This window comes from Psammomys obesus, unplaced genomic scaffold (assembly GCF_907164565.1).
Source record: "Psammomys obesus unplaced genomic scaffold, mPsaObe1.curated_primary_1811, whole genome shotgun sequence".
Classification (NCBI taxonomy): Eukaryota; Metazoa; Chordata; class Mammalia; order Rodentia; family Muridae; genus Psammomys; species Psammomys obesus.
The window spans coordinates 19,852,414-19,865,941 of NW_026596101.1; the positions used below are offsets into that span (position 1 = coordinate 19,852,414).

Sequence of the window (13,528 nt, forward strand, 5' to 3'; positions counted from 1 at the left end):
AAAGAAAGAAAGAAAGAAAGAAAGAAAGAAAGAAAGAAAGAAAGAAAGAAAGAAAGAAAGAAAGAAAGGAAAGAAAGAAAGATTTTGAACAGCCCGCATGCTACCGTATTTTATGTCCACACATTCTTTAGAGAACTATCTGAAAACAACGTTCTTGTATGAACTGAGTCTTCTTCAATTTGGTGCTTCTAAAAAGAGCCCTTGAAAAATATACCTGTCATGTTTTTTACAGCAAGGAGCCAGGTGAGTATTTACTAGTGGGTCTGGGGATTTCTTGGGCACATTTTAGCATGAGTAGTGAAACTTCTAGAGGTAGGTCAGAAATGAGTGTGTGTTGACTTCTATGGGGTCAGGGATCAATCTTTTCATTCTTGGTAATTACTCAGTTAATACTGATATCTATTAATAATTTTAAGGTGATCCTTCTGCTTTTGTTTGATTTTCTTTCTGTTCTTCTAGATTTCTGTTAATCTGTACTTTTAGATACAGGTTGTAAAAATTTGTATTGGTTTGATAAAGAAAGTGATTTTGAGGAATTAAGCAGTTGAATAACCTGGGGACAGTGTTGGTTTCAGGCATGACTTCAAAGGCTCCACAGGGAATCTTAGGCAACGTTCATCACCTTTTGTCTCTACTTTTCTCTGTGTAGGTCTCCTTAAGACATGTTAGAATGTCCACTGACATAGCAATTGTAAAGTTGTGTCTACTCGATTATCTCAGCATCAACAAGCTGCCAGTTGCTCCACCAAAACTTCTATACCTGATATGCTAGTTAGTTTTATGTCAATGTGACATTTAAAAAGAGGGACTCTCAGTTAAGACAATACCTCCATAAGATTTGCTTGTGGGCAAGTCTGTAGTGCATTTTCTTGCTTAATGATTGATATGGGAGGGCCCAGCTCTCTGGGGGAGGCCACTCCTGGGCAGATGATCCTGAGTTGTATAAAAAGACAGGCTGAGTAAGTCATAGGGAATAAGCCAGTAAGCGACTTTCCCCTGTGGCCTCTTCTTCAGTTCCTGTTTCCAGATACAGCCTTGGGTTCCTGGTCTGCTTTCTGTCCATGAGGGGCTACCACTGAAAGCACAAATAAACCTTTTTCTCTCCAACCACTTTTGACCTTGGCGTTTTATCATAGAAATACAAATGTCACTAAGACACCTGACCTTCCTTCATTGCTGAGCCTTGCAGCATGCACATGTTCCTGAACCAGTAGGAAAGGTAAAAATGATAGAATATTCCTAAATCTGAGTGTGACTTAGGGCCATGCATGGGTTTATGTCTGTTTTATCTGGACTACCTCAACATACAATGGCCTCCAAACTGGAGCCTTAATGATGGCACCAAAATAAGAAGGGGGAGATGCCGGCCAGGGAATGCCTATAGACCGTCTAGTCAGTGGCACTAGGCTCTGGTAGGACTGCTCGTCTTCTGTAGGCTTGGCATTCCGCCACCCACCTTTTGCAGAACCTTCCTACTCCTGTGTTGAACTCACTAGCCGATCATTAGACAGCTTGGGAGTCAGTGTTTAATCTCCTATTCCACTTACGCTCAGAAATGTCTACAGGGGAATGACTGTAGGAGACAGAAAACGACTGAGCCCCGATCATTATGTGTTGAAGCCCCATGGAGATTGACATTTAATATCATCATGCTCTATAAAAAGTCAGCAGAAATGTCAGCAGCGCTGTTCATAGCTGTTTTGATGATGTCATCCTCGATGTTTCTGCTTAATACGGAGGCAGGGGAGACACGTTCACTTGGAACCTTCCTTCAAGATCCAGCTCACATCAGTCCACCCACATGATACCGTTCTAGGGTAACTGTCTTGATTTTTCACAGGAACAGTCTCTTTGGTTTCCCAAAGGAGTCTCAGTTCTGACTCACCGGCATAGCTGTCTTCGTTTTCTAAACTTTTGTATTCTTTCCAACTTAAGTTGTCAGTGGTTTATCTTTGCCAGTGTCTATCAAAAATCTTCTAATAATTTATACAAAAATGCTACTGCATCTCTGTGTTCAACTTGATCTCCCTCCACCCCCGAGAGTTCAGATCAGTTGGAGGACATCTTGGTACAAAATCTTTAGAAGTTGAGTTGATAAATAGGTTTCTTCTCAGGGTAATTGTTCTCTTAAATTTTGCTGTGTTTTGTTGTTGTTGGGTAGCTTCTTTTGTCCTCGAGATTGAAGTCAAGGCCCTGAATATGCCAAGCATATGCAGCTCTGTCTCTTCTACTCAGCTATATCCCTGGCTGTGCTAGTCATTTTGATTCTCTCTGTTTACCCTAGTAAAACAGAAGTCATAGTTGATAACTAGCAATTAGGAAAAGATAAGGTCTTTAAAAAAAATAATGTAGATGCTGGATTTGGGCATTTTTGCTTCTCTTGAAATGAGCAAGTGATTTCTGTCTTTGAGTCTGTTGATATGGCACATTGCAGTAACTGCGGAACCATCCTTCAGCCTCTGGAATGCAGCCAGTTTGATCAGGATGAAAGATCTTTTTGATGAGTTCTTGAATCTGGTTTGCAAGTATTTTATTTTAATGAATCAGGGACACACAGTATAGAAATTAAATAACTGTCAACTCTTTAGCTACATGTGAGGCATCTATAAAACCCCTGCTGAGGCTCAGGGAACATTGCAAAGGAAGGAATGAAAGAAGGTAAGAGCTGAAAGAAGTGAGAGAATGGGTTGGAACCCTAGCATCTAGGTATGATATCACTGGTGCTCTCTTGAATCGGCAGTAGTTGTGATTACATGCTCAAGATCTCTGTAAGGTTGGGCCTGGCACAAGGCTGCCATGAAAGAGGAGGCCCCATGCTCCGGAGTGCTTTATACAGAGTTACTGGTTGATTAGAGGAGGTAGAGGCATTTTCTTCAGTGGTGTAGCAGCTGGTAAGGCCCGTAAGTTATTGCAGACACACTGATGAGAAACTCATGGGTCACTAGAAGGTGGGGGAGTAAGGTAGAAGGAAGTCTAGGTGTGAAGGAATAAAGGGACTAATGAGACAGGGTAGGAGATAGGATAATGGGTTAATATGATCCAAACACATTATATATGTGTGTGAAAAGGACGTGATGAAAGCCATTATTATGCATAATTGATACTTGTTGATAGAATCTTGAGTGTGGTTGTCAGTGGTGGGAACACAATGAGTGTGGGGAAAGAACGTAGATGGGTTCGTCCTGTGTTTCCTGGGCTGTGGTGCATAGTTGAACAGCTCTGCGCTTGTCTTTTTCTCTCCCAGCCGACTCTGGAGACCAGGACGAGCACACTCTCCAAGAAGCAACGCTTCCACCCGTGAACAGTAGCGTCCTCGCGGCTCCCATCACGGACCCTTCTCAGAAGTTCCCTCAGTACCTACCTCTTTCTGCGGAGGATAATTTAGGTCCTCTACCTGAAAACTGGGAGATGGCCTATACCGAAAATGGAGAAGTCTATTTTATAGAGTAAAGTATACCATTTTCTCTACCTGAAAATACCCTTCTCCCTCGCTCCCTTCCCTCCCTGCTCTGGATGTCAGTTCAGCCTGAGAGAACTATCCCACAGCAATGCTATTCTTCGCTAAGATTAAACAAGCGTCACATAAAAACAGTTTTCATCCATAGCATTCTTGATTATTCAGTGTGAAAGGTTTTAGGAAGCGTAAGACCTATAATTTCTTGAAGAGGTTAGAAAACTGAATCTTGTTATATAATTGTAATAAATAACCCTTATATTTAGCCATTAAAATAGTAAAGTCTTGGCATATTTTCCTTAACTGGCTTTACTTTTCTTACTACTTAGTTTTCAGGCTTCTTTATGCATTCTGGTCATAATTAACTATGATCGTGATTTTTTTTTTTTCTTAAGTGTTAATCTTCAGTGCTTTCTGAAATGCAGGTGCTTTTAATTTGACTGATCTGATTATCTTTTTTTTTTTTTTTTTCCTTTGTGGATTGTACCACTGGTAGCAAGAAATCATTGCCTTACTCAGAGTTAGAGACTTTCTGTTACATTTCTTAATAACGAACTTTACGCCTTACATTTTGGTGCTAATTTTACTGCATGGTACAAGATAGGTAGGTGATCAGGGATTTGAGACTGCTTAGCCGTGAAAGGCTTAAATTGTATGTAATTAAAGTTTTAACAAGTTACATTTGCAGAAAAAGAGAAAAACAAAATTGATATAATTCCTATAATTGAAACTGTTCTTGAAAACCCAAAAATCTTCTGACTCTCCTGACCAATAGTAGTCACATGTCGCGTTGCCGTGTTTGAATCTGCTCTCACTGGTGTGCATTACTTTTCATAGATTGTAAGGGTGGGGGGCAATTATTCCCTTAACAGCAGCAGCCCAGTGCTCTAATTGTATACCCAGTAAACAAACAAAAATGTAGGTAGATGTATTGTTCTCACATAAATGACCTACTATTACGTGAACCAGCAAAAGAAGCCATTGCCAAAGAATATATGACGTACTTCACCTTTTTTTTAAAGCTTTATTTATTGATTATGTGTACAGTATTCTGACTGTATATGTGCCTGCATGTCAGAAGAGGGCCCCAGGTCTCCTTAGAGATGGTTGTGAGCCACTGTGTGGTTGCTGGGAATTGAACCCAGGACCCTTAGAAGAACAGCCAGTACTCTTAAACTCTGAGCCATCTCTCCAGTCCACACTTGAAGTCTCTAAACTGCATGCATACCTTAAGTGAGGGCTTTGTTTTCTAACAAGAGTATACATTTCCGCGGGCTCTTACATTTCATATATATCATATATTTTGTTATTAGAAGAGGGCAAGAAAAATTACAAGTACAGTTTTCCTAGCTCATGGGCATGAGGAAGAGACCTAGAGGCTCAGGAAAGTCACTTTGGAAAGCAGTTTGTGAGACATGAGGGTGAGCTCTGGTATTGTCCAGCTAGAGGCCGGAGACACCCATGGCTCCTGCCTCTTTCTTGTTAGTGGTGTATGCTTATTAGACACAGTAATGAGAGCACAGAGTGCTCAGCACTTTGTTTGAAGCTCTTCCATATCTGTGAAAGGTCTTAATGCTTCGTACCTACCATGTCTTGAGGGTTAGCGAGAGCAGTGTATTAAGTGCTTGGATTGATAATATTTAGCCATCACTGCTTCCCTCTTACCATATTCATCACACAGATGAACATTGCTAAAAACAAAACTGGATATCACCTTTAAGTTCAGAGTATCATAGTTAGATTTTATAACTAATTGCCCTTGAAATTATGTCCATTTGCAAGAACTGTTGCACACATTCTTGGAAAAGAATCTACCAGAAATTTTGCCATGGACTGAATTGATACATTTTAGAAAAGAAAGTTTAGTATGCTAACAGTGAAATGCTAGCCCCCAAGTTGTGGCTAGCTTAAAGATATACTCTGTCCTCTTTTGTAAGTTAGCATAGTTTTTAGAAGGCAAGTTTTAGTTCTTTAATTATAAAAAAATGTGGCTCTGACATGTATGACACCAGCTTTTCAGCTATTATTTTTAATAGGTATTAACTGCATGCTTCATTTGAGCTGGAGATATATTTTGGTGGTAGAGCTCCTCATGAATATATGTGAAGACTAGATTTGATCTGCAGCACTAAAATAATAAACGAATGAATGAATATCCACCAATATGTATAAACACTTATATACACATGCCATTTATATGTTAGCCTAAATTTTACATACACCTGCGCACAAAACTAACCTTTCAATAGTCTTTTCATTCTGAAAAGAACTTAAAAGTATCTTGCATTGAATAGCAAGTTAAATTAGAATTGAATCTAGTGCATTTGTAAAATATAAAATACGTGATTGGTTTTATGGTTTGGAGAAAATCTAAAATACTGTAAACAAGAACATTAAAGACAAAACATAGAAATCTGGTACAAGTATAGAAAACTGAAGTAAGAGGACCAAAAGGAGGCAGTGAAACAGTCTGTCTCAAACATGTCATCAAAGAAGCCATGGGTAGGTCATTCCTGGAGATTTCTTTATAATTCATTTATCTTGGGCTTTGAGCAGAAGAAACTGGCAACCCAGAAACACTGGCAGATGAGAAACAGATGGTCCTAATGAAAGCCTGCTTTTTCCAGCTGAATGATTGGGAAAGAAGGGGAGATCATACAAGTCAGACAGCTTTTGGTGAATAGCTCTACCCCAGACAGCAATACAGAACACAGCAGGATCTTACCCATGCACCCATCAGCCAGGATGACGAGGGAACCTAGAAATCACCCCTTAGTAGTGTGATGGGAGCCCCGGGTACTCTCAGAAAGACTTGCCGCAGAGATGGAATGTTGATTGTAGTGAGGGAGAAACAGCTGCCTGCCCTTTCCCCATTTAAATACTGCAGGACTGCGAGAGGAGCATATGATCCTCCCCTCTACCTACGCTGAACAAGATGCCAGTTCCCTTCTATGGTGCTGTCTAGAGAGGTTTAGAGGAGAGTCAGGATTTCCATCATTCTCCTGTAGTAGAGCTTACAGGTGGAACTCCTAGTTTGGGATAGTGTTGAGCTTCTGCTATTCCTTCCGGCTGTGCTGTTATCAGGCAAGGCCTGGTAAGTAGCTGGAATGAACCTCTCCCAAAAGGGGTCGGGAGATGTGATGGGGGAGGTGATAATAAGGATGCCCTTCCCCATCTAGTGTCACTGAAAGTGGCATGAAGCCCACCTACAACTGGAGCAGTGTCATAGTAAGTCAGCTAAAGTAGGTTTAAGTGAAGTCCATAGTTTTGTAAAATTATACTGTGAATATCCAAGTTCATAATAAAGTCACTTCTTAGCTGGTCCTGGTGGTACAAGCCTGGAACCCACCCATTGATTTGGCCAGGGCAACAGGATTTGAAGGCCTTCCTTAGCAACATATTAATACCCTCTTGCAAAATAAAAAGAGGGTTGGGTTATAGCTTCAATGAGCATTTGCCAAGCATGTGTTAGACCCTGGGTTTAATCCTCAGTACCACAAATAGATAATGATTGATTGGTTGGTAGACAAATTTCTTGTAGCAAGAGCCAGAAAAAGCTATCAAGTTGAGTGAAAGAAAATAGCAAATACCAAGACTAAGATGGCAGAGATATCAGCATTGTCCACCGTTTTACAAGCTTGCATTACAGTTAGCCATGATAAAGTCCCTGTACTGGGAAGGCTGAGGCAAGAGAATAGAGAATCTAGGGCTAGCCTAAGTGACATTTAGAGATCTTACTGCATAAATGAACAAATGAGTACATACATACATCATTACAAAATACTGCACTAGTCAATTATAAACATACTTGAAACAAATAGAAAATTTCAGCAAAACAGTAGAATATGTAAAGAAAAAGAAAATTTTGAACTTAAAAAACAAATCTAATAGTCAAATAAAAAGGCCCAATAGATGGGTCTGGCAGCACCCACTAGAATGAGAAGGCAGAGACTGAATGTGGAGGTGGAAAACAGTTTACCTAATCTGAACAACACAAAAACCTGGAAGAGAAGTAAAGAAACAAACTCTCAGAAGCTTTCGGGTCAATTATAAGACATCTGCCTTTGGTGATCAAAGTCTTTGGGAAAGACAATGAGGGGGCCAGTAGGGGGAAAAAACCCTGAAGAACTGATGTTTCTAAACCACCCAAATTTAGCAAGGGAAGACTACAGATTGAAGAAACTAGGTGAACTCAAATTGGATAAATACAAAGAAAGGGCACATCATAGTCAAGTTACTTTTTTTGTTGCTGTAATAAAGTATTAGGACCAACTCATGGAATTTATTTCCAGTTACAGTTCTAGAGGGAGAATCCATAATGGCCAGGAAGGCACTGCAGCGGGTGGCCAGAGCAGGAAGCTAGCTGATGATATATTTTGTCACATAAGAAACACAGAAAGTAAGCCAGAAGTGATGCTAGACAATAAGCTTTCAAAGCGCCCCAGCCCCCTGAGACTTCCTTCAGCAAGGCCTCACGCCCTAAGACTGCTGTAACCTCCCGAAATAGAGCCACCAACTGGGCACAAGTGTCCCAGTGAACCTGTGGTAACATTTCACATTCAGGCTAACATAACTAAACATAAAACTCTTGAATAGGAGAAATGACCCCTTATATTATATATACAAATGTAGCAACTGATTCACTCCACTTTCTCCATGGCAGAGACTAGAGTGAACAAAAGAGCCTAAACATCTGGGTTGAGACCCTTTTAAGGGGCTGCCTATCAGATATTTACATTAGGACTCATAACAATAGCAAAATTACAGTTATGAAGTAGCAACAAAATAATTTTATGGTTGAGGTCACCACAACATGAGGACCACCAGACTAGAAGGTAGGGCAGAGCTGCTTGAGCCCTGAGAGAGGAGAAATAAATCAGTGTCTACATAGACTGAAAGCACCATTAGGGTGAAGGTGCTCATAAATGAACATAAGCTGGAAAGAGTACTCATCAGCATGCTTACCCTAAATGAACAGCTAAAGAAGAGAACTCTAGAACAGCAGGGAAACAATAGAAAAAGTGAAAGTATACACAAATAAGAGAAACTTTACCTCTTGATTTTTCTGAATTAACTTGGAAGATTGGAATAAAAAAGTTGAACATGTTCTCCATACAAATTTAGAGGAAAAAAGAACAATAATCTAATTATAAATAAAAGAAAATAAAGAATGTAAGTGTAGATAAGTGTTTTATATTTTAACTGAACAGGGAAAATAGTAACACCAGTAGACTGTGTAACACACACATCTGAAGGAACATATAAATGTAATAAGATATATAAATATATAGAAAGTACTACCTAAATGTGATATGTAACCTTAATGTTTACATGTAATACACTGTTTAACTTTTTAAAGACTGTGGGACTTTCAAAAGCTGGAATGTTTTGTGTTGTGATATTATTATTAATATGAGATATTAGAAATGAATAAGGAAAGATTGTGAATAAATAAGTTATGTGTTTGTGTATCAAAAAAGGGTCAATTACCCTTCTCAGTTTGTTTTGTTTTGTTTGTCCAGTTGACAAACTCAGACATATTTGGTAAAAAGAAACTCAGTTGAGAGAATGTCTCCACAATATTGCCTGTAGGCAAGCCGGTGCAGGATTTTCTTGTTTGGAGATTGATGTGGGTGGGTTCAGCCAGTAGAGGTGATGCCACCCCTGGGCGGCTTGTCCTAAGTTAAGGAAAGCAAGCTGAGCAGGCCAGTAAGCATTAGCACTCCTCCATGGCGTCTGCATGAGCGACTTCATCAAGCCCTTCACCCGACTTCCCTGGATGATGGGCTACAAGCTGTAAAATGAAATAAACCCTTTCCTCCCCAAATTGCTTTTGGTGATGATGATTTATCAAAGCAATAGAAACGTAACTAAGACACAATTGGCTTCTGGAATGACGCGTGCTCCTGCCTCCCAGCAGCGCCTAGTGTAGTGTTGCTGATCACTGTGTAGACTAGTGCAGACCTCACATTCCGCTGGATAGTTCCCTGCGTCTCATTTCCGTTTCTGCCGTGTGTCACCTTATCCTCCAGTAGACTTTACCTTCGTATTGCCACTTTTCTCATCTGCAAAATGGGGGTGATAACTTTATTGCTCATAATTTTCCATAGGGTTATTATGAGAATTAAATGTACTAACATATGAAGTCAGGTTCTTGTGGCTGCAGGTGGCCCCATGAAAGCAGAGTGATGATGGGAATTACTGTATTATTTTTCAGTTGTTGTTGTTGTTGTTTAACATGTAGAAATGGTGAATTTATTTGCATAGGCATGATTTTGTCTTTAATAATTAGTGAGATTTGAATCTATACTGCTGATGCTGTCCTATGCCTCCTCTTACGTTGATAGCCCAAAATTTCAACGTGGTATAAAAAAAAAAGATTCAAATGCCCCCCCTCCTCTGCATTTCTTGTCTTCATTTCTAGTTTTGGCCCAGAGCTCTGAGACTTGGAGTTCCCATCTTGCCCACTTAGCTGCTCAGTGATTCAGGCCCAAGCAGAACTTTGCCCCCCAGTGTCTTGGTCAACTTGGGGGAAGTACAAAGGCGGCTTCTTTCCACTTTGCCTGTGACATTTCTAGGGTAACTGAAGGACAGTATATCCCCTTGGGATATTTCAGACCTCAAAAGGCCCCAGTCAGTCTGCTGAGACCTTTTCAACCCTAGATCCAACTAGGGCTGGCCTTTTCCCTACAGAAGGCATCTAGACAGCATCTGTTTCTCTCCTCCCCTCCCCCTCTCAATAGCATGGATTCTATTTGTATTAGGTAATTTGGGTTGCTGTTGACCTCTTTAAACCCTAAGTTAGGGACCAGCAGGATGGACCAGTCAAAGTATTTACCTCCGAACCTGACACTTGACTTCAGTACTTGGGACCCTGATAATGGAAGGAAAGGACTGACACCTACAAGATGTCCTTAGATCTCCACACATCCTGTGGCACAAATATGCCCACATATCGATAAATAAATAAATTAATTAGTTCCTTAAATGTCTCTAAGTTGAGATGTTATGGAGAGTGGGGTGTATAAGTAGGTTTGAGGTACTGTGTATTCCACACTGTCAGGAAAGGGCTTCTGTGACAGAGCGAGTGACATAGAAGCCTTAAATTGAAGTTATAGACAAATGTAAACTTAATTAAAATTTGTTGTTTGGCAAGTGTGAAGATTGATGAATAAGTCTAGCTAGGAATAGACTATATAAGAAAAGCATGTTATCTTTTTCAAAAATAAAGCTAATATTATATTTTACGTATTCGGTAATTAATCTGTTACGTCTTAGAAAGGAAAACACCCTTCCAAGACTCACCATAGGCTATTATCATTCCAGCCTCACGCCATCTAGTGGTTTGTCTGTATTGTTGGAATGCATCTTTTTTTTGGTTCAGGAGCAGATAGGAAAGTGTTTGTGATTCTTCTGTCTGTTTACTTACTTGAAAACAAATTTCTTGTTTTTCTGTCTGGATTTCAGCCATAACACAAAAACAACATCATGGTTGGACCCTCGGTGCCTGAATAAACAGCAGAAGCCTCTGGAAGAATGTGAAGATGATGGTAAGGACTAAGAGGTTTTAGGAGCCGCAGATTGGAGGCTTAATTACATGTGTATGTTTTCTAAAGAGTGTTCACAAGGCAAATTGGTTTTTGACTTTGGAGTGGTTTAGGTTTTTTCAGTTTTTAGTAACGCACACTGTGGCTTAGAATGAAGGAGGGAATGGAATAGAATTCTTTCAAAAGAACGATTCACCAAAGACATGAACATTCCAGTATGGCTGTTGGAAACAGAAGCAAGTCAGACTTGGGAAAGATGCTAGAGAAATACTCCGGGAATGTAGAAATCAAAGATGGTTTGATCTTTCACATACACTAAAGGGCTAGATCCTAACCCATGCTATAAAAGCTTCAGGGAAGAAATCAGGAGATTTCTTGGTTCATTTTTGTTGTTGTTATTTGTTTTGGTGTTTTTTTTTTTTAAATAATCTATTGTTTGTCCAGTTTAGGGGTAATAGAAAGAAGATCATGGCATGTTGGGAATGTCTTTATAGCTTAAAATTCCACCATAATTTTTTAAAAGTCTGTTCCTTAAAGAGGCAGGTGTTGCTTACAGCTGCCTCTTCATCTTCCAAATGTCCCTTCTGACTATACAAGTTTCTGTTGAAAAGGATCATCTCAAGTATTTGGAGTTTCTAATTATTTCTCCAAAACAGAAGGAAAATTGATACAGAGAAATATTTTAGCACTGGAATCTATCCCAGGTTCTATTATGCTTACTTTCTGTTGTAAACTTATTAAAAGGTGAACAGCTTTCCTCAGTGCTTATTATAACAATTCTGGCATTTAAATTAGTAGTATAATTAATTGTATGTTAATTGTGGGATAATTAAAATAATATATAATTACATACTAATGTACTATAATATATATAACATAGATGTGTATATATGTTAATATATTTTATAATATATAATAACATATTTTCCTGTGCCTTAAGAAACCTTTATTAATTTGTCCTGTAGTGCAGAATTGTTGTATATACAGAAATGTGATATTTGGAAAATGCAAACTAGTATTACAAAATATTATACAGTTAAAAGCCTTGTACTCTGAGATTTTCCTGTTGCATATGGCTATTGATTACATAAAATAAATATAGAGTTGCATATTCATGCTTATTGGAACAAGTTCAAGTGGAAATATATATATATATATTGTTTTTTCCTAATTTAAGAGGCACAATCCAGGTGCTCATTTTACTTTGGTTGCTTGCCTCCTTAGCTGAAGAAGGAATGAACTAAGTGTGATCAGATCTGTTTCTTGTGCATTGGGAGCAATGGCTATCTGAGTCTTCGAGGATTCTGTTTAATATAATACATAGGTAACCAATTTTCAAAGATGAGAACATAACAAGCAAAGTTGTACTTTAGTACAACTTTGTGAAACAAGTTTAATCTCTTTGACAAGAAATGAGCTTGAAGACAGTTTAGCCTTTCTATCACATAGGACCTTCAGGGTCAGTATCCATTATAAGTATGTTGGGAATGTATGCTAATAGATGATAGAAGGTTGCAGAGCCGTTTCTTGAGAAAAACTGTCATGAAATGCCGTTAAGAAGAGTTACTGAATGTCTTTTTTTTACCAGATTGTTGATTCTTTATATTAACAGCATTTTTCTTTACCGCGAGTGTACATCCCGCTCAAGTGCGGTTCATTGAGTAATTATCTCTTCAGCATTCGAATCATATATTTTATTCATTTAGAATATGTCTGTGCAGACAGCATAAACATGTAATCACATGATGACAAGTGTCAGTTTGTGGTTCTGATGCAAGTGAATGCAGAGCTGCCTTGCCTTACTGTGTGCTGTTAGGACACAGACCAAGAAAGCTCCACTGCTCGCACCTACTGCACCTGTGTGGCTTTATCTTCTGGTCGCCCACGCACGGGATGCAGCACAACAGTGCCATTCTCACAGTCGGGAGGGTGCTGCGCTTTCTGTTGCCTCGCTCAACTGAGTGAGGACCCACAGCATGTTGTTCACTCCTGTGGCCATTGATCATTGTCTAGTACCATTAGAAGTCTTGACCTTTGCCTTTTAGCTCCAGGTCAATGTTTTTAGTTGCCGGGTTTTTGTCCCAACATGTTACCTCAAGAGATTTCAGACTCAGGCTAATTAGAAACCGAACTATTGACCCTTCACTGACCTGTCCTTAGTGCTCCCTGCATCATTTGGGAGTAAATGGTTACACACTCAGGAGTCTCATTGAGCTGTCACGTTTCTTCGCCTCCATTTTTAATGCACGAGGTAGCTCCAGTCGCAGGCTTCCTAAATATTCCTGGAGCTCCCTGGTCTCTTTCCTACCTATACAGTTCACCCGCACCTCCTCTCTAGATCCTTTCCTTCTGTGGCTCTCAGCACTTTTTTTTTTTTCCATGTCAATGTGAAGGCGTCTTTGCTGCTCTGCATGTGGCTCTCTGGTTGCTCAGTTAACTGCCCGCTGTAGTCTGCTTGTCCAACCACCCTCGCTCTTCTCTGCCCTGCCCTTTGCTTTGCCTCGCCGAGTCGCTGCCTAACGATTGG

The 13,528-nt window shown here is 39.7% G+C and overlaps 1 protein-coding gene across 22 annotated transcripts in view; it reads left to right on the forward strand.

Annotated features, from left to right (window-relative positions):
- Magi1 (membrane associated guanylate kinase, WW and PDZ domain containing 1) overlaps positions 1 to 13,528 on the forward strand; it is a 605,088-nt gene that overhangs the window by 506,059 nt on the left and 85,501 nt on the right. For all 22 annotated transcript variants that reach the window (XM_055628569.1, XM_055628555.1, XM_055628557.1 and 19 more), the window contains 2 exons: positions 3,245 to 3,446; positions 10,922 to 11,004. In XM_055628569.1, the coding sequence (XP_055484544.1) occupies positions 3,245 to 3,446; positions 10,922 to 11,004 (285 nt within the window). The remainder of the gene's footprint in view (positions 1 to 3,244; positions 3,447 to 10,921; positions 11,005 to 13,528) is intronic.